General features: G+C 40.7%; 1 protein-coding gene and 1 long non-coding RNA gene across 30 annotated transcripts in view; both read left to right on the top strand.

Annotated features, from left to right (window-relative positions):
* The window catches only part of HNRNPC (heterogeneous nuclear ribonucleoprotein C), a 107,646-nt gene extending 88,405 nt beyond the window's left edge, over positions 1–19,241 (top strand). For 18 of the 29 annotated variants that reach the window (XM_073996926.1, XM_065547464.1, XM_073996921.1 and 15 more), the window contains 4 exons: positions 15,546–15,703; positions 16,728–16,841; positions 17,083–17,243; positions 17,343–19,241. In XM_073996926.1, the coding sequence (XP_073853027.1) occupies positions 15,546–15,703; positions 16,728–16,841; positions 17,083–17,243; positions 17,343–17,426 (517 nt within the window). In that variant the 3' untranslated portion in view covers positions 17,427–19,241. The remainder of the gene's footprint in view (positions 1–15,545; positions 15,704–16,727; positions 16,842–17,082; positions 17,244–17,342) is intronic. The other 11 variants (XM_073996928.1, XM_065547466.1, XM_073996929.1 and 8 more) reach the window with 1 other exon arrangement.
* Positions 19,242–19,548: 307 nt separating this feature from the next.
* Positions 19,549–21,306, top strand: LOC141407259 (uncharacterized). Its single transcript, XR_012415536.1, has 2 exons — positions 19,549–19,674; positions 21,196–21,306. It is a non-coding gene; the product is annotated as an uncharacterized lncRNA (long non-coding RNA).
* Positions 21,307–23,842: the final 2,536 nt, after the last annotated feature.

The following is a 23,842-nucleotide window of genomic DNA, read 5'->3' as shown; positions in this document are numbered from 1 at the left end:
ACTCACACTTTGTGGGTATAATTTCAGGGATGTCATGGACTGTCAGTTGATGTTTTAAATTATGAGTGTATCAAGTTTTAGCAGTATACGGTGGCAGTCTTCTCATTAAACAGTTCACGTTAAGAACTCTTTTCTTGGCAAGGCACATTGTGAATAAGAATGTTTTTGAAAATTTGGGGACTTTGGAAAACATTAGTTGAGAAAATGAGATACATACTGCAGGGAATCTAAAGAAATCACATGTTTGCAGAAATGTCTTCACATTTCTTACCAATGCCATTGGGTCTTAAATTGGTGACCTCTTCAGTTTTTCAATAGACAAAAATATATTAGGTTGGAGCAAACGTAATTCCGGTTTTGACATTTCTTTGAACGGTAAAAAGCAAAACCGCAATTATTTTTGCCCCAGCTGATGCTAGTAGTTACTGTCTGATATATTGCTGCATATTGTGTGTCAGTGAAAAGTAATGTCTTCTTTTGTTCTATTGAGTTCTATTGAGTGTCAATGAAAAGTAATGTCTTATTTTGTTCTAATGTCAGCTTTTAACGTCTAACTTTGTTCTAATGTCAGCTAGTAGATAATGATAACTGGTAACTAGTGGAGCAACTAGGTAATAGCTGGGAAAGAGCTGACTTTTATAGTACTGAGATCTTTGTCGGGAAAATGAATTTTAGGAGGTGTCCACATGAAGGGAACTTACTCAAGTTGGGTTGGAGAATTGAGTCCATGTCTTATAGGATAGATGTTAATGAAGGTGAAAGGAGGAGGAGTGTTTGGTTAGTGGGGAGAGGGGCAGATGCAGGAGTTATTTGCTGGTTTGGAAAACATTAGGTCAGTTTGGACCTGAGAAATAGGTTGGGTATAACCTGGTATAACAACTTAGAAAAATGGTATTAATATCTTCTCAGAAGTCATTCTGAAGATTCATCTTCGTAAGGTTTAGAGGTTTATTCTAAATGGTAACATAGTGATACTGCATTGACTATGTTAAATTGTTTAATAAAAGAAGATGGGAAATTGGCTCAGAGGTGTTTGAAAGCTCTGGGTCTTCCTACTCAAATGGGAGCAAAAATCAGTGTCCAGGAGGTTTTCTTTCTTTCTTTCTTTTTTTTTTTTTTTTTGAGATGGAGCCGTACTCTGGCACTTAGGCTGGAGTGCAGTGGGTTGATCTCGGCTTACTGCAACCTCTGCCTCCTCCTGGTTTCAAGTGATTCTCCTGCTTCAGTCTCCCAGGTAGCTGGGATTATAGGTGTGCACCTCTACACACAACTAATTTTTGTATTTTCAACTGATTTTTGTCTTTTCAGTGGAGACTGTTGCTCCACGTTGGCCAGGCTGGTCTTGACCTCTTGACCTCAGGTGGTCCACCCGCCTGGGCTCAAGAGATCTTCCTGCCTTGGCCATGCAAAGTGCTGAGATGACACGTGTGAACCACTGCACCCCACCCTCTTTTAATATTACTCATTTGAAGGCACTGGTTTTGTTTTGTGAAAAGTGTTGTAATAAAAGTGAATTTGTTTTTTTGTTTTTTTGAGACGGAGCCTCGCTCTGTCGCCCAGGCTGGAGTGCAGTGGCCGGATCTCAGCTCACTGCAAGCTCCGCCTCCCGGGTTTACGCCATTCTCCTGCCTCAGCCTCCCGAGTAGCTGGGACTAGAGGCGCCTGCCACCTCAACCGGCTAGGTTTTTGTATTTTTTAGTAGAGACGGAGTTTCACCGTGTTAGCCAGGATGGTCTCGATCTCCTGACCTCGTGATCCGCCCGTCTCGGCCTCCCAAAGTGCTGGGATTACAGGCTTGAGCCACAGCGCCCGGCATAAAAGTGAATTTTTATCACGATGTTGGGAATGCACAAGTATTCAAAGCGATAGTTACTGAGGAGTCTTTTAAAAAGTAAGATTGGGAAGTCTAAAAATAGATCTTTTAAGCAAGATTGGGAAGTACTCTAAAAATATATCTAAAAATAGATCTGGCATGTACATGAAATTGACGTTCGTCAACAGCTACCCTGGCACTATGCTTTTTTTTTGTTTCTGAAACGGAGTCTCATGCTGTCGCCTGGGCTAGAATGCAGTGGTGCGATCTCGGTTCACTGCAACCTCCGCCTCCCGGGTTCTTGCGATTCTACTGCCTCAGCCTCCCGAGTAGCTGGGATTACAGGTGCACACCATCACACCTGGCTAATTTTTTGTATTATTAGTAGAGATGGGGTTTTACTATGTTGGCCAGACTGGTCTCGAACTCCTGACCTGTCTTCATGATCCACTCACCTTGGCCTCCCAAAGTGCTGGGATTACAGGCGTGAGCCACTGTGCCTGGCCAAACCTGGCACTATTCTTTAAAAAATTCTCATAAAAGGCTTGATATATATGTGTTCCGATTTGTGCCACAAATACTACTGTATTTTCATACTAAAACTATAGATAAAAACTAGATATATTTTCTTCAGATGTAGTAAATTGCAGCACCACTTTCCCTTATAATTGATCACCTATGAAATTGTTCTCAAATTAGATAGTGGTGATATTGCAGAACTAATAAAAACCACAGAGCAGCACCCTTTTAAATGTTGAATTTTATGGTATGTGAGTGACATTTCAATTGAAAACAGATGTGACATTTCAGTTGAAAAAGGATACATCACTGATTTATGGACAGTCATTCTTTTTTGTCATATCTCGTGGACCCTACACCAGGATACTTGCCAGTTAAAGACATAAATGAAACTCTGGTGCTACCAGCCTCAAAAGTAACTCCTGCGCCTGAGGATGGACACCTTTTAGAATTAAAAGAACTCTCAGTCATTGTGGGACATCTTGCTAGCCTTCATAGAGACTGATTTACTGTCAGCTCTTTTCTTCTCATCTCTTTTTTTTTTCTTTTTTTTTGAGACAGAGTCTTGCACTATTGCCCAGGCCGGAGTACAGTGGCTCAATCTTGGCCCACTGCAGCCTCCACCTCCCAGTTTCAAGTGATTCTCCTGCATCAGCCTCCCAATTAGCTGGGGCTACAGGTGCCTGCCACCATGCCTGGCTAATTATTATTATTATTATTTTTTTTTTTCTATTTTTAGTAGAGATGGGGTTTCACCATGTTGGCCAGACTGGTTTCGAACTCCTGACCTCAGGTGATCTGCCTTGGCCTCCCAAAGTGCTGGGATTACAGATGTGAGCCATTGCTCCTGGCGTCTTTCATTCTTATTTGGAGAACTTTGGGCTACATGAAATAGAAAATGCCAATAAATTGGCAGGTTTGATAACAGGCTTTATTATGATAGCGGAGACATGGTGCACACCTGGTGAACAAGAAGCCTGGTTCAAAAAGACTGGTTTAGTTCAATGGTCTTTCTGAGGACTTTTTCAGCTTAACTCATTTTGTATATGGTACATGACTAGTAATACAGTATATAAGTAACTGGAGTAGGAAATTCTTTCATTACAGGTTTTCAGAGTGCTGTTATTATTCCATAGCTAAATATATTAATATGTCAGTGCAATAGAAATAGACAAATCTTCAAGAACTCACAGGTCAAAGATGACACTTATAACAAAGATTTGTGAGGGGCCCTAATGCGTTTGGGGAGCAGCCAGCTGTAAAAACAAAATTGTAAAGAATGTTAGTTGTAAAGGCTTTGTATAACATGTTCTGGGATTGTGTCCTATAGATGATATTTTAGAAACAGCCCTGTGGCTGGAGGAAAAAAGATGTGTTAACATTGTAAATGTTGGAATGGAGAAGAGGAGGTTGGGAGAATTTTTGAAGTAGTAGTAGACACAACAGTAGTATGACATAACATCGAATATGTCTTGATGTGGTTGGTTGGACTAAAGGTATGAAAGTAGATGCTTGTAGGAAAATAATAGTCAAAAGCTGATGTTTTTGAGTAACACCATACCTGAGAGATGGGTTTGTTTATATTTATGAAAGGAGAGAGTGCCAAAATACGTTATTTGAATTTTGAAAACTGGGGACTTTCTGCATTGAAAGGCGTGTGTTTCAGAGAGTAGGAGACTTCTAGGCTACTTTGAAAAGCTAACAGATGACTCAGACGTGTCATGTTAGGTGGAGAGGGCACCCTGGGCTTGATAGTTTTGGATTTGCTCATAGCTACACTATTAGTTAAATCTTTGTTTTGGGAACCTGTGTGTCATACATATAGGTGCCATAAGGATTTTAGATGGTGACATAGATTAGTATACCCTTTTGGCATAAATCAGTTATTAGACTTTTTTGTTTTTTGAGACATGATCTGGCTCTGTTGCCCAGGCTCAAGTGCAGTGGCACATCACAGCTCACTGCAACCTCTGCCTCCCGGGTTCAAACAATTCTCCTGCCTCAGCCTCCTGAGTAGCTGGGACTACAGGCACATGCCACCATGGCTGGCTAATTTTTGTATTTTTAGTAGAGATTAGGTTTCGCTGTGTTGCCCGGGCTGATCTTGAACTCCTGAGCTCAAACGATGTGTCCACCTTGGCCTCCAAAAAGTGCTAGGATTATAGGCGTGAGCCCTGGCATCTGGCTGGACTTAAATTTTGATAAAATGTTTATTTCTTAGTATTCCTTTTAGATTAGTTTCTTATTGTGTCCTGGACTTGTTGAGTAGGTGGGAGATACTTCTTTTTTTTTTTTTTTTTTTTTTTTTTTTTTTTTTTTTTTTGAGACGGAGTCTCGTGCTGTGTCACCCAGGCTGGAGTGCAGTGGCGCGATCTCGGCTCACTGCAAGCTCCGCCTCCCAGGTTCACGCCATTCTCCTGCCTCAGCCTCCGAGTAGCTGGGACTACAGGCGCCCGCCACCACGCCCGGCTAGTTTTTTGTATTTTTAGTAGAGACGGGGTTTCACCATGTTAGCCAGGATGGTCTCGATCTCCTGACCTCGTGATCCACCCGCCTCGGCCTCCCAAAGTGCTGGGATTACAGGCTTGAGCCACCGCGCCCGGCCAGGGAGATACTTCTTTGTAGCAGAGGAATTTGGGTCTGAATCAATCTGCTGTATGACTGAGTTGAGTGGTGGTCTGATTAAATTTTTACCCAATACTGCTGTTTACAAATCTTCTTGAGGGCATTCTTCAGGTAGATTTTGTTAGCCTCCTTGGTGTTGCTTTTCTTTTTGAGATGGAGTCTCACCCTGTTGCCCAGACTGGAGTGCAGTGGCGCGATCTCAGCTCACTGCAACCTCTGCCTCCTGGGTTCAAGCAATTCTCCTGCCTCAGCTTCCTGAGTAGCTGGGATGACAGGCACACACCACCACTCCCGGGTCTTTAGTAGAGACGGGGTGTTTGGTTGGCCGGGCTGGTCTCGAACACCTGACCTAGAGATCCGGCTGCCTCAGCCTCCCAAAGTGCTGGGATTACAGGCGTGAGCCATCATGCCCAGCTGGTGTTGCTTTTTCTTTCCTTAATTAGTGTTACTGAGTTTTAATTCATATACCAGAAGATTCATCCATTTAAAGTATACAGTTCACTTTAGTAAATTCAGAGTTGTGCAGTTAGGAACATGATCTAATTTTAGAACATTCTATCACACTACAAATTATTTCTGTACGGATTTGCCTATTTGGGGCATTCATATAAGTGGAATTGTACAATATATGTCTTGTGACTGGCTTTGTCCTCTTAGAATATTTTCATGGTTCATCCATGTTGTACCATGTATCAGTACTTCCTTTCCTTTTATGGTTACTCCATTTTGTTATTCTTTAGTCAGTTGATGGACATTTGAGTTTTTTGGTACATCTTTGAAAATGCCGCTGTGGCCAGGCATAGTGGCTCCCGCCTGTAATCCCAGCACTTTGGGAGGCCCGGGACAGGACACATCATGAGGTCAGGAGGTCGAGACCATCCCGGCTAACACGGTGAAACCCCCTCTCTACTAAAAACACAAAAAATTAGCCAGGCCTTGTGGCAGGCGCCTGTAGTCCCAGCTACTGGTGAGGCTGAGGCAGGAGAATGGCATGAACCTGGGAGGCAGAGCTTGCAGTGAGCTGAGATTATGCCACTGCACTCCAGCCTGGGCGATAGAGCGAGACTCCGTCTCCCAAAAAAAAAAAAAAAAAAAAATCTGCTATGGAGATTGGTATGCAAATTTTTGTATGGTCATGTGTTTTCATTTCTTTTAAGTATGTATACCTAGGAGAAGTGCTGGATTGTATGATGATTATATGGTCAGCCTGACCAACAGCCAAACTGTTTACCAAAAGTGGCTGTACCCTTTTATATTCTCATCAGTCATGTGGAAGGTTCCAGTTCCTCCGCTTACATTCATATCTGTCTCTTGCTTTTATCCATTCTAGAGTGTAGTGGTATCTCAGTCAGAATTTAATTGCATTTTCTTCAAAAATATTGGATGTCTTTTCATGTGCTTTCCAGCTCCCCCCCTTGTTTTTTTGAAACCGAGTCTCCCTCTGTCACCCAAGCTGGAGTGCAGTGGCGCCATCTCAAGCTCTGTCTTCTGAGTACACACCATTCTCCTGCCTCAGCCTCCTGAATAGCTGAGACTACAGGCACACACCACCACGCCTGGCTGATTTTTTTGTATTTTTAAGTAGAGACGCGGTTTCACCGTGTTTGCCAGGATGGTCTCAATCTCCTGACCTCATGATCTGCCTGCCTTGGCCTCCCAAAGTGCTCGGATTACAGGTGTGAGCCACTGCCCCTGGCCCAGCCATTTGTTTACTCTTCCACAAATGTATTCAGATGCTTTGCTGATTTTTGTATAGGATTTGTTATATATTCTGGAAACAAGACTCTGAATACAACATCTGACACTGCCCCCTTTACCTCCCAGTTTCAAAGGATCATCCTGAGTTCCTGGAATACAGGTGCACCACCACACTTGACTTTTTTTTTTTTGTATTTTTAGTAGAGATGGGGTTTCACCATGTTGCCCAGGCTGGTCTCAAACTCCTGGTATTAGTCACTGGGCCTGGCCAACAGCTGATTTAAAAACAAAAACAAAAACAAAAAACCTTGAAAATATATTCAATTTTTTTGTAAAGTATGATATTCAATTTTATCTGCTTTTCATTGGGAAATCCTCTCCCTTGGTCCTTATCAAGCTAGAAAATCAAAACAGCAATCCTCTGGCTTTTCAGCTATTACATAGATAGGGTTTGGTTTGTTACACATTGTTGATTGTGTGATTTATGGACTATTATTTCCTAGAAGCAGTTGGGAACTTCATTTATTTACTCAACAATTATTTGTTATGATCCTGCTGTGAGGCATTGTATATAGCAGGAGTACTATAATAAGAAATAGAGGCCGGGAGCAAAAGCGGTGGCTCAGGTCTGTAATCCTAGCACTTTGAGAGGCCGAGGCAGGTGGATCACCTGAGGGTCAGGAGTTCGAGACCAGCCTCGCTAACATGGTGAAACCGCATTTCTACCAAAAATACAAAAAATTAGCTGGGCGTGGTGGCATAAGGCATAATGTCTTTAGCTTTCACTTTGAATGAGATGGGAAGCTATTAGACGCTTTGTGAAGAGAATGGGAGGGTCTTACTCATATTTTAACAAGATCACTCTTATTGAGAAAGATAATGGGTGGCTGTTAGATTTATCCATCAGAGAAGCAGTGATTTTTGGTGGGACCACAGAAACGGCAATGGGAGTGTTGAAAAGCAGTTGGATTTTGAAGGTGATGCTGAGAAATTTGCTTGTGTTGTGAGGCCTGAGAGAGGAATCAGAGTTGTAGCCAGTGTTTTTGTCTGGACAACTGGAATTATGGAATTTACAGTGATAGTGATTGGGAGGAGCTAAGGTGAGGAGCAAATATCATAGATCAGTTGTGGACATGTTAAAGTTGATCCATTTGGAGAGAGATTAAGCAGTTGTTTATATGGTTCTAAGGGAGTCATCTGCTTAGAGTTTATAAAACCACAATACTGGATGAGTGGAAACAGAAAAGAGATTCTGGGGGTACTGTGACCTTTAAAGAATGTGGTGATAAGGAAAAAATGAGCAAAGGAGATTGAAAATGCCAAAATGAAAAATAGGACAAAACACAGAAGCATGAAGTATCTTGGAAGCTGTATGAACATATGTCAAAAGACTAGAAAGGCAAACGAGCTCTGTCACATGTCATTAATAGTTCGAGTAGTGGGAGAATTTAGAAAATGTCTTTTTGAATTAGCGGTGTCATTGGTGACCTTTGACAAAGGTAGGTACTGGTAAAGGCAGAAATCTCACACAGGTATTTCAGGTGAATGGAAAGGTAGAAATTGGAGTCAGCATAGAAAACATACAATAAAAATCACCCTTTTGGTGTATAATTCCTGTATCAAATTTGATTTACAAAATGCATAGTCATAAAACCATCACTATAACCAAGATAGAAATAGTTCCCAATTCTCTGAAATACACCTTTGTCTTCAACCACTTTTCCTTCACTCTGTTCCCTAGCAATCATATCTGTTCCTTGAAAAAACAATTTTATTGTAAGGATTTTTTTGTATTTTATTTTATTGTATTTTATTTTTGTAATTTATTTTATTGTATTTTACTCTTCTATCTTGATAAAATGAGAATAAAGGAATGAGAATAAAGGAATCAGTGGGCTCATGTTCTTCAAAATACTGTTATGTAATTTCAGCTTTATTTTAAAAATACTTAATTTTTTTCTTTTTATTTTTTTCTTTTTATTTTCCTTCCTTCCCTCCCTCCTTCCTTCCCTCCCTCCCTCCTTCCTTCCTTCCTTCTCTTCCTTTTCTTCCCTCCCTCCCTTCCTCCCTTCCTTGTAAATGCTTCGCTCTGTCGCCAGGCTGGAGTGAAGTGGCGTGGTCTTGGCTCACTGCGGCCTCCGCCTCCCAAGCAGCTGTGATTACAGGCACACGCCACCATACCCAGCTCTAATTTTTGTATTTTTGTAGAGATGGGGTTTCACCATGTTGGCCAGGCTGGTCTTGAACTCCTGACCTCATGATTGGCCCACCTCGGCCTCCCAAAGTGCTGGGATTACAGGCATGAGCCAATGCAATTTTTTTTCTTTGTCTCACAGGCTGGTCTTGATCTGCTGGGCTCAGGCAGTCTGCCTGCCTTGGCCTTCCAAAGTGCTGGGATTACACAGAGCCACTGCATGCGACTCAATTTCAGTTATTTTTTTGGAGACAGAGTGTCGCTTTGTCTCCCAGGCTGGAATGCAGTGGTGCGATCTCAGCTTACTGCAACCTCTGCCTCCCAGGTTCAAGCAGTTCTCGTGCCTCAGCCCCCTGAGTAGCTGGGACTATAGGTGCGTGCCACACACCCTGCTGATTTTTTGTATTTTAGTAGAAACTGGGTTTCACCATGTTGACCAGGCTGGTCTCTTTAACTCCTGACCTCAGGCAATCCGTCTGCCTCTGCCTCTGAAAGTGCTGGGATTAAAGGCATGAACTACTATGCCTAGCCTCAATTTCAGTTGTTTAAAAAATAAAAATTGCACCACACTGTTGGTTTAAAATTTTATCTTTGGTGAACATCGACACTGACATATGGGAGTATGTGTATTGTTGAATATCATGACAAATGAATAATGTTAAAATTATTTGGTACTGCGCACGGTGGCTCATGCCTGTAATTGCAGCACTTTGGGAGGTTGAGACTGGTGGAGTTCACGACCAGCATGGCTAATAACATGGTGAAACTCCATCTCTACAAAAATTACAAAACCTAGTTTGGCTTGTTTTGGTAATTTTCGTGTACCTGTAATCCAAGCTACTTGGGAGGCTGAGGCCATATACAGAAGAAAAGCCAGGGATTTTTTTTTCCCCCTTTCTTAAAACAGTTTTCAATCCAGTCAAATCTCTGAATTGAGGATTGATCTAGGACTCAAGCAACCTGCATGTTACAGACTAGATTCTTTTTGACTCAGAAAGTTTTCAGGTGCATTTTCAAATTGTCTGGTTTTGTGTTAAGATAGTTTCCTAATGAAATCACTTTTTCCCTTAATATGCTATCTTGCATATTTTAAGATGTCAAATTTTATTCCTCTTAAAATAAGTATGTACATTTAATGTATTTTTTCTTCTCTGTTTCCAAGTTGTCAGTCAGTGGAGCCATTTTCAGTCAAATGACTTAGAATTTGCAAAAATATCCCTAAATACTAATATCTGTAATTCTTTCTGATAGAATATTACAGAACCAATTATTGATTGATGCCATTGGCTCAATATAGGAGCTATTGCTACCTGTTATTGGTAGTAGGGATGTATGTGATGTTCCCCAACCCATATCAGTGATCTTTGGACAAGGCTAACCCAACAATGTGGTAACAACCTGTTTCCATTTTTTCCCCCTTAATTACCAGAATTATATTTTCTTTAAAAATTATGTTAGTTTGCCCATGTGGTGAATACCTTGTATAGCTCCAGTGGTGAGCAAATGAGATACTGGTTTACAATTTAATCATTTTATATTTTAAATGAGTGGTGCTTGCAGTTGATAGTATCTGGGTAAACTGGTGCTAGACTAACCAAGACAGATGTTTGTGGTGAAGTACTTGCAAATAACATTAGAAATCATCTATTTCAGTTTAGAAATAAAACACAAGGTGGCCGGGCGCGGTGGCTCAAGCCTGTAATCCCAGCACTTTGGGAGGCCGAGGCGGGTGGATCACGAGGTCAGGAGATCGAGACTATCCTGGCTAACATGGTGAAACCCCGTCTCTACTAAAAATACAAAAAACTAGCCGGGCGTGGTGGCGGGCGCCTGTAGTCTCAGCTACTTGGGAGGCTGAGGCGGGAGAATGGCGTGAACCCGGGAGGCGGAGCTTGCAGTGAGCCGAGATCACGCCACTGCACTCCAGCCTGGGAGACACAGCGAGACTCCGTCTCAAAAAAAAAAAAAAAAAAAAAAAAAAAAAAACAACAACAAAAACACAAGGCACAGAAATTTTGCTGGTTGATTCTATTTTTAAGCACAAAAGCAAGAATTCCAACTACATTATGAATAGATTTTATTCTTGGTCACAGTTTGACATTGTTATTTAAATTGTAATGTAAACCTATATTAAACTTTCATATCGGTTTTTCTTTTTATCCACATAGTTAAGAGTTTGAGGCAAGATGTCTATCATCAATTGGTAGTTTATAAAAACGGCTTCTTTGGTTCTCTTAATTTTTGTTTTGAGACAGAGTCTTACCCTGTGATCCATGCTGGAGTGCAGTGGTGCGATCTTGACATTCGACCTCCACCTCTTAGGTTCAAGCGATTCTTGTCCCTCAGCCCCCTCAGTACCTGAGATTACAGGAGTGTGCCACCACACCTGGCTGTTTTTGTATTTTTTAGTAGACACTGGGTTTCACCATGTTGGTCAGGCTGTCTCCATCTCCTGGCCTCAAATGAGCAGCCCACCTTAGCCTCCCAAAGTGCTGGGATTACAGGTGTGAGCCACCCTGTCTGGCAAAATCTGTTGACATTTTTAAGATGAGAACCAGCTGTGGTCCATTAAGTAAGTCCATGCACCAAATGATAGCTTTATTAATAGATTAACTTCTAATTTTTTCTACTCTGGTATAGTGTTGACATGTCTTATTAGTCAGGTTTTTGAGGCCCAGGAAATGTCACTGTGTTGCAGCTAATGTCTTACAGTCAGAATTTCGATTTAAGAATCTTCCCTTTGAAAACCTTTTCTTAGTACGTGTCTTGTAATGCTTTTACATTTGGAGATAGGGGTAGACATTCTTTGTCTTTTTTTTGTGTGGTAGGGGAGATAAAAGCTTTTACTCTGTCTCCCAGGCTGGAGCACAGTGGCTCTCTGCAACCCCCGCTGCTTCCTTCCTCTGTTCAAGCCTCCTGAGTAGCTGAGATTACAGGTGTGCCACTGCATCCAGCTGGTGTGTTTTGTCTTTTTTTTCTTTCTTCTTTTTTTAAAAGACGGAGTCTTGCTCTGTCACTGAGGCTGGAGTGCAATGACATGATCTCAGCTTACTGCAACCTCTGCCTTCTGGGTTCAAGCAGTTCTCCTGCCTGAGCCCTCCTGAGTAGCTGGAATTACAGGTGTATGCCAGCATGCCCAGCTAATTTTGGTATTTTTAGTAGAGATGGGATTTCACCATGTTGTTCAGGCGTTTCTTGAACTCCTGGCCTCATGATCTGCCTGCCTCCACCTCCCAAAATGTTGGGGTTACAGGCATGAGTTTCCATGCCTGGCTGGTGTGTTTTGTCTTTTTTGTTTTGTTTTGTTTTTTGAGGTGGAGTTCGCTCTGTTGCCCAGGCTGGAGTGCATTGGCCAGATCTCAGCTCACTGGAAGCTCCGCCAGCCTCCCAAGTAGCTGGGACTACAGGCGCCCGCCACCTCGCCCGGCTAGTTTTTTTGTATTTTTTAGTAGAGACGGTGTTTCACAGTGTTAGCCAGGATGGTCTCCATCTCCTGACCTCGTGATCCGCCCATCTCCGCCTCCCAAATTGCTGGGATTACAGGCTTGAGCCACTGCGCCCGGCTGTGTTTTGTCTTAATCTGTTCAGGTAATTAATGTCTCTAGAGTGTTTTAATTTCTTTGAAGAGGTAGTTAATTACTTTTAATCTGACTTGATTTTATACCAACACTTAACCATCGAGTTTGATTATGGGTACAGTTATAATTCTCCTAGAGTTAATTCTTTTTCCCCTGGTAAAAGATTTTAAACAGCCTAGGCTTAATCAGTAAATAATCAGCAGCTATTGTTGCCTATTTTATAGCTTTCTCAGTGAGAATTTCTAGTTAATTTTTAGCTGGTGCTTGAAGTAGTCATACTGAGCTTCTTAATATATATCCCTTTTAACTTAAAGGTTGTCACACTATGTATGTTTTTTTTTTGTATTTTCACACTTATCCTCAACATTTTTCGAGGCAAGGACTACTTCCTCAAATGTGAATGAGAGTCCATTTCTGCCTGAGCAGCATTCTGTGTAACTAAAAGCCCTTTAAGCCCTACTGGCTGAAATAGTGTGAAATATTTTTCTTCAGAAAAGTAGAGAATTTGACTCCTGATTGTGTTCATGGGACTGTTACATAGATTCAAAACAAAATTGTATTACTTGCTTCATTTTGGTTATGGTCAGATGAAATAGTAGGTTTTAAAAGGAAATTCCAGTGACAGTAGGGAACTAGGTAGCTAGCTCTTTGGTTTAGATGCAGGTGCCGGTGAAGGTTAGTGGCTTAGGAGGTAGATTAGATATATCCATTGGACTGGGGCTTAAGCTCAGTTTAATGCTCATGGATACGGATAACTCATTTTGATTTACCTCCAGAAATTGTTATTATGCAATTTGTGCAAGTGTTATCTCACACAAAGGGTATCAGTTTCTGAACACTGATATTTTATAGTTTCTGTATAATACTTTGAAATATTTTGGTCAAAAAGAGCAAAAGTTTGACAAAATGGGAAAGTAGTAGTGATAATAAAAAGTTAGTTTGGTTTTTTTTTTTTTGCGTTAATTCCCATGAATGGATTAAACTAACAGATTAACCATACTTAGGGGAAATGCCAACTTTTTTTTTTTTTTTTTTTGAGGCAGTATTGCTCTGTTCCCAGGTTCAAGTGCAGTGGTGCAGTCATGGTATTCTCTCATCTCCTGGGCTCAACCAGTCTTCCCACCTCAGCTTTCCTTGCTCTTTTTTAATTTAGGAAAATGTTCCTGTCCATAGCCACTCTTGGGACAAGATTAAACATTACTTTGTTGATCTAGCGTGGAAAACACTTTAGGTTAACAGGGTAGAGAATTAGCAATGAGATCTTGTAAATGTTTTCACTACAGGAAGATTGGAGATACTACAACTCAGAATAACTTGCCACCATTGTATATGTATAAGAGGGAGTATCATGACAAAGATGATTAATAAAATTTTTAAAGTTCTTGATTACATCACATTTATTTTTTAAGAAATCTTTGGAGTTAGGCAGAGCAGTTGGTAGGTGTATTTTTATAGAGTACCTGGGGCTTTGCATTAAGTTAGTTGCATTTTAAAAAAGCTTGTAGAATTAAAGGACTTTTTCATATGTTGCCACAATGGAAATGACAATGTGGAATGTATAAAGTTTAGAACTGATGTCCATGTAAGAAGTATTTGTTCTGTTTTGAATTTTCTCTTTACAAATGTTAGTGTACCAAGCTACTGCTTTGGAGTATCTTTATCAATCACTGGGATACTAAATTTATTATTATAAGACATTTGAAATTAAGATTTCTTTTTTTTTTTTTTGAGACGGAGTCTCGCTCTGTTACCCAGGCTGGAGTGCAGTGGCCGGATCTCAGCTCACTGCAAGTTCCGCCCCCTGGGTTCACGCTATTCTCCTGCCTCAGCCTCCCGAGTAGCTGGGACTACAGGTGCCTGCCACCTCGCCCAGCTAGTTTTTTGTATTTTTTAGTAGAGACGGGGTTTCACTGTGTTAGCCAGGATGGTCTCGATCTCCTGACCTCGTGATCCGCCCGCCTGGGCCTCCCAAAGTGCTGGGATTACAGGCTGGAGCCACCGCGCCTGGCCTGAAATTAAGATTGCTAATAGAAACATCAGTTAGTTGAGCAACCAGTATTTATTTGAGTGCTAAGTGTGTACTGGCCAGTGAATTTAGACACAGGTAAATAGTGAACAAGATAGACAGTGGTCTCTGCCCTGTTGGAATTAAGTGTAAATTTAGTTAGAAATAATACTACCTGTTTTTATATGAGATTTTATATCAGTAGTATTTATACCCAGCCAACACATTTTGCTATGATTCCCAGTTACATGAAATTGCCCTGATTTTATAGATCTGAAATTTTATGTGGTTCAACCTTTTATCACTAGTTGTAATAATTTTTGTGCTTCTGTGGGTGAAAAGAATCAGATTTCGCTAATGCTAAATACCACTGTTTACATACCCTTTTAATTGGAACCTTTTTAAGAGTATTTGAATTGGCCGGGCGCGGTGGCTCAAGCCTGTAATCCCAGCACTTTGGGAGGCCAAGACGGGCGGATCACTAGGTCAGGAGATCGAGACCATCCTGGCTAACACGGTGAAACCCCGTCTCTACTAAAAAATACAAAAAAATAGCCGGGCGAGGTGGTGGGCGCCTGTAGTCCCAGCTACTCAGGAGGCTGAGACAGGAGAATGGCCCGAACCCAGGAGGCGGAGCTTGCAGTGAGCTGAGATCCGGCCACTGCACTCCAGCCTGGGCGACAGAGCGAGACTCCGTCTCAAAAAAAAAAAAAAAAGAGTATTTGAATTGTTTTTTGTAATGTATATATGAAAAGAATAAGATCCAAACAAAGGCTATTCATTATAATAAATGCCCTGTTAATACTTCCACTAGTACAGAGAAACCATTTATATCCAGTGCTAAAGGCCAGCCAACCATATAATTTGATATGTATGATTTTCTTAAGGAAAAGTTGCTGCAATATTAAAACTATTTTATATGCCTAGGTAAAGAAATAATAGGATAAGATTTCTAAACCCCACTATGGAGATTTTTGCTGGCCTTCTTAATGAAATTTAATAAAAAGAAATGACTGAGAGACAATATTCGTTTATTATTTATCATAAGGTATGTTGAATTGTGCTGAGATAATGTTAGGTTTGAATGAATTCCATTTTCCTTTTATCCAATAGGATGTACAGTTACCCAGCACGTGTACCTCCTCCTCCTCCTATTGCTCGGGCTGTAGTGCCCTCGAAACGTCAGCGTGTATCAGGAAACACCTCACGAAGGGGCAAAAGTGGCTTCAATTCTAAGAGTGGACAGCGGGGATCTTCCAAGTCTGGAAAGTGTATGTATTATTTCATTTTGTGGTTTTGGTATCTCTTGTGTTTTGAAATAGGGAAGCTAATGCAGTTAAAATATTGTTGTGCCACATGACTTTGTGTATTCAAAATAATGGAAGAGGCCAGCTGTGTGGTGGCTCATGCCTGTAATCCCACCACTTTGGGAGGCCCAGCAGGCGGATCACCTGAGGTCGGGAGTTCGAGACCAGCCTGTCCAACATGGAGGAACCCCATCTCTACTGAAAATACAAAAAATTAGCCAGGGATGGTGGTGCATGCATGTTATCCTAGCTAATTGGGAGGCTGAGGCAGGAGAATCGCTTTTACCTAGGAGGCAGAGGTTGCAGTGAGCCGAGATTGTGCCATTGCATTCCAGCCTGGGTGATAAGAGCGAACTCCATCTCAAGAAAAATAATTTTAAAAATCCAAAATAATGGAGGAGACGAGATTGTGACTGAGTGGCCAATTCTAGACTGCAACAGCTAGGTGATTTGAAAGATGTCATTTGACTTTATTTAGTTGAGGTGTGTGTTAAGTTTCTGAGGGTTTTTTTGTGGGTTATTTAAAAACTAAAATTCAGATAGTGTTCAATATATTGATTTTTAAACTTTTCTGTATTGAACTCCTGTAACTGGAAATATGGAAGGCAGTAAAACAACAGAAGGTCTGATGCAGTGACTTACGCCTGTAGCCCCAGATGCTTAGGGGGAGGCTAAGACCCTGGGGATCTAGGCTGTGGTGGGAGGATTGCATGAGGCCAGGAGTTCACTGTGATCATACCTGTGAATAGTCACTGCACTCAGAACTGGGCAATGTAGCGATAACCCAAGTCTAAAAGATACTAAAAAAAAAAAAATTACAGTAAGTAGTTATAAGCTTTATAGTAGAACCAAGGGCCTTTATTACAGGGAAATCTGTACTGGCTCTGTTTCTCCCTGGGTGCTCCTGATGTAGTCTAGTGCCAGTGTATTTGCTAACTCATATCTTCTGTACATTTGATTTTAATCCATTATTTTGTTTATGTTAAAGTGAAAGGAGATGACCTTCAGGCCATTAAGAAGGAGTTGACCCAGATAAAACAAAAAGTGGATTCTCTCCTGGAAAACCTGGAAAAAATTGAAAAGGAACAGAGCAAACAAGCAGGTAAATGGGTTTTCTGCTTGTTGGGTATATAGTTGGGTTAGTTACGTAAGGCACTTTAAAGTATATGTTGGAATAGTGGAATATAAAGCAATGTAATATGAAACTTGGGGAGTGTGAATTGGGAAGGGTATTTGTGTGGGAGGATTTAGATTTGTGCTGCAGTTCTGTGATCCTTAGTGGGGATTGTCTACATCCTGTGGACATTACTGCCCCTAGACAGACTTGTCCTTCTCATCCCCAGTAGAGATGAAGAACGATAAGTCAGAAGAGGAGCAGAGCAGCAGCTCCGTGAAGAAAGATGAGACTAATGTGAAGATGGAGTCTGAGGGGGGTGCAGATGACTCTGCTGAGGAGGGGGACCTACTGGATGATGATGATAATGAAGATCGGGGGGATGACCAGGTGAAAACCACGGGAAAGGAAAGAAAAAGGTGGTGGAGGGGGGCTCAGGGACACATGGAGTGCCTCTAACTCCATCCTATTTGTGTCTGTTTCTCACAGCTGGAGTTGATCAAGGATGATGAAAAAGAGGCTGAGGAAGGAGAGGATGACAGAGACAGCGCCAATGGCGAGGATGACTCTTAAGCACATAGTGGGGTTTAGAAATCTTATCCCATTATTTCTTTACCTAGGCGCTTGTCTAAGATCAAATTTTTCACCAGATCCTCTCCCCTAGTATCTTCAGCACATGCTCACTGTTCTCCCCATCCTTGTCCTTCCCATGTTCATTAATTCATATTGCCCCGCGCCTAGTCCCATTTTCACTTCCTTTGACGCTCCTAGTAGTTTTGTTAAGTCTTACCCTGTAATTTTTGCTTTTAATTTTGATACCTCTTTATGACTTAACAATAAAAAGGATGTATGGTTTTTATCAACTGTCTCCAAAATAATCTCTTGTTATGCAGGGAGTACAGTTCTTTTCATTCATACATAAGTTCAGTAGTTGCTTCCCTAACTGCAAAGGCAATCTCATTTAGTTGAGTAGCTTCTGAAAGCAGCTTTGAGTTAGAAGTATGTGTGTTACACCCCCACATTAGTGTGCTGTGTGGGGCAGTTCAACACAAATGTAACAATGTATTTTTGTGAATGAGAGTTGGCATGTCAAATGCATCCTCTAGAAAAATAATTAGTGTTATAGTCTTAAGATTTGTTTTCTAAAGTTGATACTGTGGGTTATTTTTGTGAACAGCCTGATGTTTGGGACCTTTTTTCCTCAAAATAAACAAGTCCTTATTAAACCAGGAATTTGGAGAAAAAAAACCCTGGTTTTTTATTTTTGTATTTTATTATTGTTTACTTCAAACTTTGTTTTACAGCGTCCTCCACAAAACCTCTAGAATGTACTAGATACATTTTTCTTGGAGTCATAATCATGATACATACCAACACAACACTACTCAAATTATATTTCATTGAGTTGCATGTTGCATTGAGGAGTCAAATAACTTGACATACAGTGGCGATTGTTTTTCAAAATGGCTTTTACATCCTAATGAAAGTTCAGTGCTTTGTGGTCCAACTGGCACCCTTTTTGAGGTTTTTGTTGTGTGCTAAATTGCTTTGTCCTTAAATAGGAGAGACTCAAAAACAAGATTTCAGGAAAATTGCAACAGCTGGACAATGGAACTCCCTGCTTTCTTCTGTTTTGTTCTTTTAATTACTATTTATAGCCTCAGTTACCTTCTGAATTCTGAAGTGTATATCTCCATGTTACTGAAAACGAGAAAACTCTTATTTCCTGATACTCCACAGTCTTGCCTTCCCAGGTGATTGAGAACATAAAGAATGTTACATTTATTTTACCCTAAATGATCTTTTACCCCTATTAGCTGATCTTTGTGTTTTCCCTCAACTTTATTAATTACAGTTATTGTATTTTTAGCATCCAGTCTTACTTAAAATGAATATATTAAACAGCTACCAGTGTTGTGATACCTCATCCTTGAAAGGCTTAATTGATTTGTGTTTTAAACTTCAGTTTTTCCAGCACAGCAGAAAATGGCGTTTATAATTTTTGTGCACACAAACCTTGGATTCCCCTATAAAGTTGCTATTGTTTCATAGCATGCAGCACTGGCCTTTTTTCATCCTACTCATTACAGGCGAAACTCATGTCTTATTTATAAGGATTTTATAGATCATTTTCTATATCAGGTGACAAAAGCAGAAAAGAATGAAGAGGCTGAACTATGAACTACCCTTGGAGCCCATATACATGATATAGGCAATTTCTTTTGTATGTTAATTCAGTCAAAAATACTACCCACTTGATGTTTTCTGATCTGATGTGAGCTCATGTTACATAGACTTTTAGTAAGTAACCCATGACTAGAAAATAAACTGGATGCTTAGGAGAGAGTGTCAGATGTATAAGATGCTAATAAAACATGTTTAATATTATGTTGTTAGCTGTAAGTTTTTGGGAAATACTGGAAAAATTAGTCCACAATCAAGTGTCTACTTTTCACTTCACTGTAGGGCCTCTTTCCCCGCACAGAGCAGTCTATTTAGCTGTGAATACCACAATCTGCAGATGCTCAAGTCCCTTACATAAAATGGCATAGTATTTGTATGTAACCTATGCATATTCTCCTGTATACTTTAAATCATCTCTACATTAAAATACCTGATAAAATGTAAATGGTATGTAAATAGTTGTAACTACTTTTATTTGTATTGTTACTTTTTAATTTTTTTTTCTTTACTAGTATTTTCGATCTATAGTTGGCTGAATCTGCATGTGTAAAACCCACGAACACGGAGGGCCAACTATACATTTAATTCTGTAGGAAAGCAGATATTGAATGAAGCTGTGGAAAGCACTTAATATTAGGTTGGTGCAAAAGTAATTGTGCCTTTTGCCATTACTTTTAATTAGCCGCAGTTACTTTTGCAGATAGCTGTAGAGCATGATCACACATTGAAAATCTACACATACATATGGTAGGGTTATTGTTGGAATACTAACATCTCTAGTTTGTGTTGATGAGGAAGTCGTTTCACACTCTTGGTTTTAGGCTACTGTGGATTAAATTTCCTCATGTGTTTAAGACAACAGTAATCTAGGTTTTTTATAATCAACAGGTGTGCTCATTTAATACTTTTAGGTTCCTAGGCCTTTAATACTTTTAGGTTCCTAGGCCAAAACTGTAGCAAAGTAGAGACCGGGATTGAAATACCTTATGGTAAAATGCTTTTTGAAATCTGATCCAATGCAGATAAGTACAGGCTTTTTGGGAAAGGGGCTAGTGTTTTTAAAGACCATTTATCAGATGATATGCTTTTAGTCGGTGTGACATTACTTAACCCTGGGCCCTGCAAAGTAGGAATTGAGTTGACTCTAGAAATTGAGAATAGTAGGCATGGCGGTGCAGGTAAAGGGGTTAGATCTGACAGTTAATAATTGAGGGATTTCTGATTTAATAATTGAGGGATTTCAGATTGATAGTCTGATTACACTAGTTGGAAGTAAGATTTAAAAGTAACATTTTAATTTGGGATAAAATTCAGAACACAAGTTTCTTAATATGCCATGAAATCTAAGAAAATGTCCTGCAATCATTCAGGAATACAGTTTTCATTCAGGGTTAGAAAGCAGGAGAGGAGGTAGATGAATAAAACATCCATAATAACATTTTTTTCTGATGCTGCATAATGTATAATTGGGAAACTTTGGAGCCCTCTGCCTAGGGCACTTAATCATTTGCCATTGTCTCAGTGGGATGAGCTAACTGAAAGTGGTCGGGAGGGAATGGATTCTAAATTTGGGATTCTCAAAAACAGGGTTCGTCTTAGATTTCACTTCTGATGTTAATATTACCCGATCATGCGAGACCTGCAAAGACTGTGTGATGAGTACTTATTATGTAGTTTAAAGCCTCTTTTTCAGAGGAAACGGGGTGTAATAGAAAAGGAAAGTAATGTAAATGGGAACACAAAGGTGGTAAATTGGAAGGAAATGAACGGGTGTCAAATTAGGATTGGGAAGAATGTAATAGTACAATAGACGTAACCATCATTTAAGCCATAAGAGAACCTTGAAGTGTCAACATACAAATCCACTATAACTTGGCAGTATGTTTTACTCAAATGTTAGGGGAAGCAAAACCCAGTATATAATGTAGAAAATACAGAACAGATGATATACTATATGTAAGGATTAGTGTTTTGAGATAACCTTGATGAAACAATGTGCTTTTGGAAGTAGTTGCAGGATAGAGAAATGGTGTATATTTAATGAGATCAGCTCAGGAACATATGCCTGGCCTGTCAGCATTGACTGACCAATTTTATTTCAGGGGAAAACCAGAAAACATACTCATTCCTACTGACAGTTGACCTTTTTATTTATTAGGAGAATTCAGCTACACTGATGTCAAATGGAGTTTCAGTTTCTGGACCCTAGTTCACATCACATTGACCAAGAAAATGCCTTTCGTAGGAATTTAGAAGCATCCAAGAAAAAGTACCCTGGCCAGAAAACCAGTCGACAGTAGTAAATGTATTATGTAGAAATGATTGACCTGTTAATTGTTACATATAACATGTGGATTATGGTCTGAGTACCTTTAGGAACCTCATTGACACTAGGAAGGGGCACTCTGTTGTAGAATTTTAGTGTTTGAAAAGAACTTGGTATAAAGCAAAAATGTTGCCAATTAAACTGCAGAGTAAAAGAACATAGACGTACCTGACCAGACAAAAGCTTTCCAAATGTTAGGAGACAGGAAGTAAATAAAGTAGAAAACTGCAGAATTTGTGTTTGCATTAGTGACTTTCAAGTTAAATCTCAATTTTGAAAAGCAGGGCTGCTTTAAAGAGTATTGGAGTTTTACGCCCTTTGTGAGTAGAACTACAAAGCATAGAGGAAGAGGGGGAGAACAGTGTAATGGGGTGAATGCAAATGACCGATTAGTAGGAAGGAGTCGAAACCCAAGATAAATGCAGATGGGAAGAGGAAAGCATGTTGGATTGTGTTTTCAAGTGGCACTCAAGTAAAAGTTTGGAGAAACATGCCCCTGAAGCAAATGGTAGAGCCAACTATTTGATCTATAGTCTAACTCCATGGGTTTTGGACCTTGGAAGAGGAAATGGTGTCTTTGAACTATAGTCTGTAGTCATAGAAATTGGATAAACTATTTCCCAAATAGAGGTAACAGACTAAGATCCTAGCAACTTCTAAGTTAGCGAAAGGGAAAAAATATCCCCATGCCATTTTTCTCTTCATTCTACTACTGGGGGCTAGAGTCATTCATAGACAACAGTTTCAAGAGCATATTGACAAGTTCCTGGCTAACAGCTGAAAGTCTGCCATTTCATGCAACTTTGTTGGGCTTTAGAAGTGAAGCAGGATATAGAGAAAATACAGTTTCTCCTACCCACAACATGTATCTTAAACCATTTCTTCTGGCCCAGAAGACAAACTTTTCTAAATATCTTGGAAAAACTACTCATGAGTTTCTACTTTTTTTTTTTTTGGAGTCTTGCTCTGACACCCAGGCTGGAGTGCAATGGCGCAATCTCAGCTCACTGCAACCCCTGCCTCTCAGGTTCAAGTGATTTTCCTGCCTCAGCCCCCTGAGTAGCACTCAACACCAAGCCTGGTTGGTTTTTTGTGTTTTTAGTAGAGATGGGGTTCCCCCGTGTTGGTCAATCTGGTCTCGAACTCCGCCCACCTCAGCCCCCCAAAGTGCTGGTATTACAGATAGCCACCGTGTCTAGCCAAAGTTTGTACTCAATGCCTACCATGGACAATTACAAGCACCTGGCAGTGACATTGCAGGAGTTCTAAAAAAAGACTTGGTCTTTCCCACAGGGACATTAATGTGAAAGAGGTCCAGTGACAAAGATTCAGTCACTTTTGCAGACCCTCACAAACCACAATAATGAAGTTGCAGTGAATTTGGGACATAGCCTTCCCTCCCCAAAATTCTCGATCCAGGAATCCACCTGTCAAGTTCAATGACTCAGACTCCATTTCTAGTGTGGTCGTTGGTTAACAACTTTACTAGTTTCCATCCAGGCTTAACCTTTCTATGGACCATAATGTCTTGGTCTGCTGCAATTATTGTCCTTCCGTGTTTTAAGGATACTAAGTTTTTAAAGAGGCATGAATACTTCAAAGTCCCCGTTGGCCCTCCTGAGGGAAATTACCTCAAACCACAGGGTAGTCTGCTAGAGCCAGCTGCCAGCCCAACTTTGCCCAGATCTACAATATTCTTCAAATTAGTTTCCTTATTCCCCCCAAACTTACCTTTTCCCCAGAACTTTATATCCACTCTCCAGAAAAGCTTCTGCAGCACCAGTTTGGTCAGTCCCAAGGTCCCAGGTGCCACTGGGGTCTAGTTGACAAAATTGTATGGTTTGGCTGTTTCTCCACCCAAATCTCTTTAATTGTAATCTTCATAATCCGTATCCCCATGTTGAGGGAGGGACAAGGTGGGAGGTGATTGGATCATGGGGGCAGTTTCCCCCATGCTGTCCTTGTGAAAGTTCTCATGAGATCTTTATGAGGGGCTCTTCCTGCTTCGCGTCCTACACAAACCCTGTCTCGCCTGCTGCCACGTAAAACACTGCCTGCTTCACTCTGCCACGATTTTGTTTTCTGAGGCCTCCCCAGCCATGCAGAACTGTCTTACAAGACTCCTTTATAAATTACCCAGTTGTGGGGAACTTTTATACAGCAGTGTGAAAACAGCCTAATACAGATTTTTTCAAACATGCTGGAAATGCTGTGATCTGCTCTGCCACTGCCCCCATCCGGGGCTGACCCTCAATATTTTTCCTTTTAGTGGTGACCCAGCTCTTTGCCTTGAGAAGCAGGAGTAGCCCTTGATAGAATCTAGTTCCCCAGGGGAAATCTAAGCAGCTTTACCTTCTCACTGTTAGCCCTCCACCTCTGGAGACAGCCTTAGTGTTCACTCTTTTATCCCCTCTCACCTGAGAATACAATTGTCCCTGTAACATAATGGCCCTGCTGTTCCCTCACCAACTGCCCCAGC

This window comes from Macaca fascicularis, chromosome 7 (genome assembly GCF_037993035.2).
Source record: "Macaca fascicularis isolate 582-1 chromosome 7, T2T-MFA8v1.1".
NCBI classification, from domain to species: Eukaryota; Metazoa; Chordata; class Mammalia; order Primates; family Cercopithecidae; genus Macaca; species Macaca fascicularis.
Note: the sequence above shows the minus strand (reverse complement) of the source record. Positions and strands in the feature narration are given on the sequence as shown.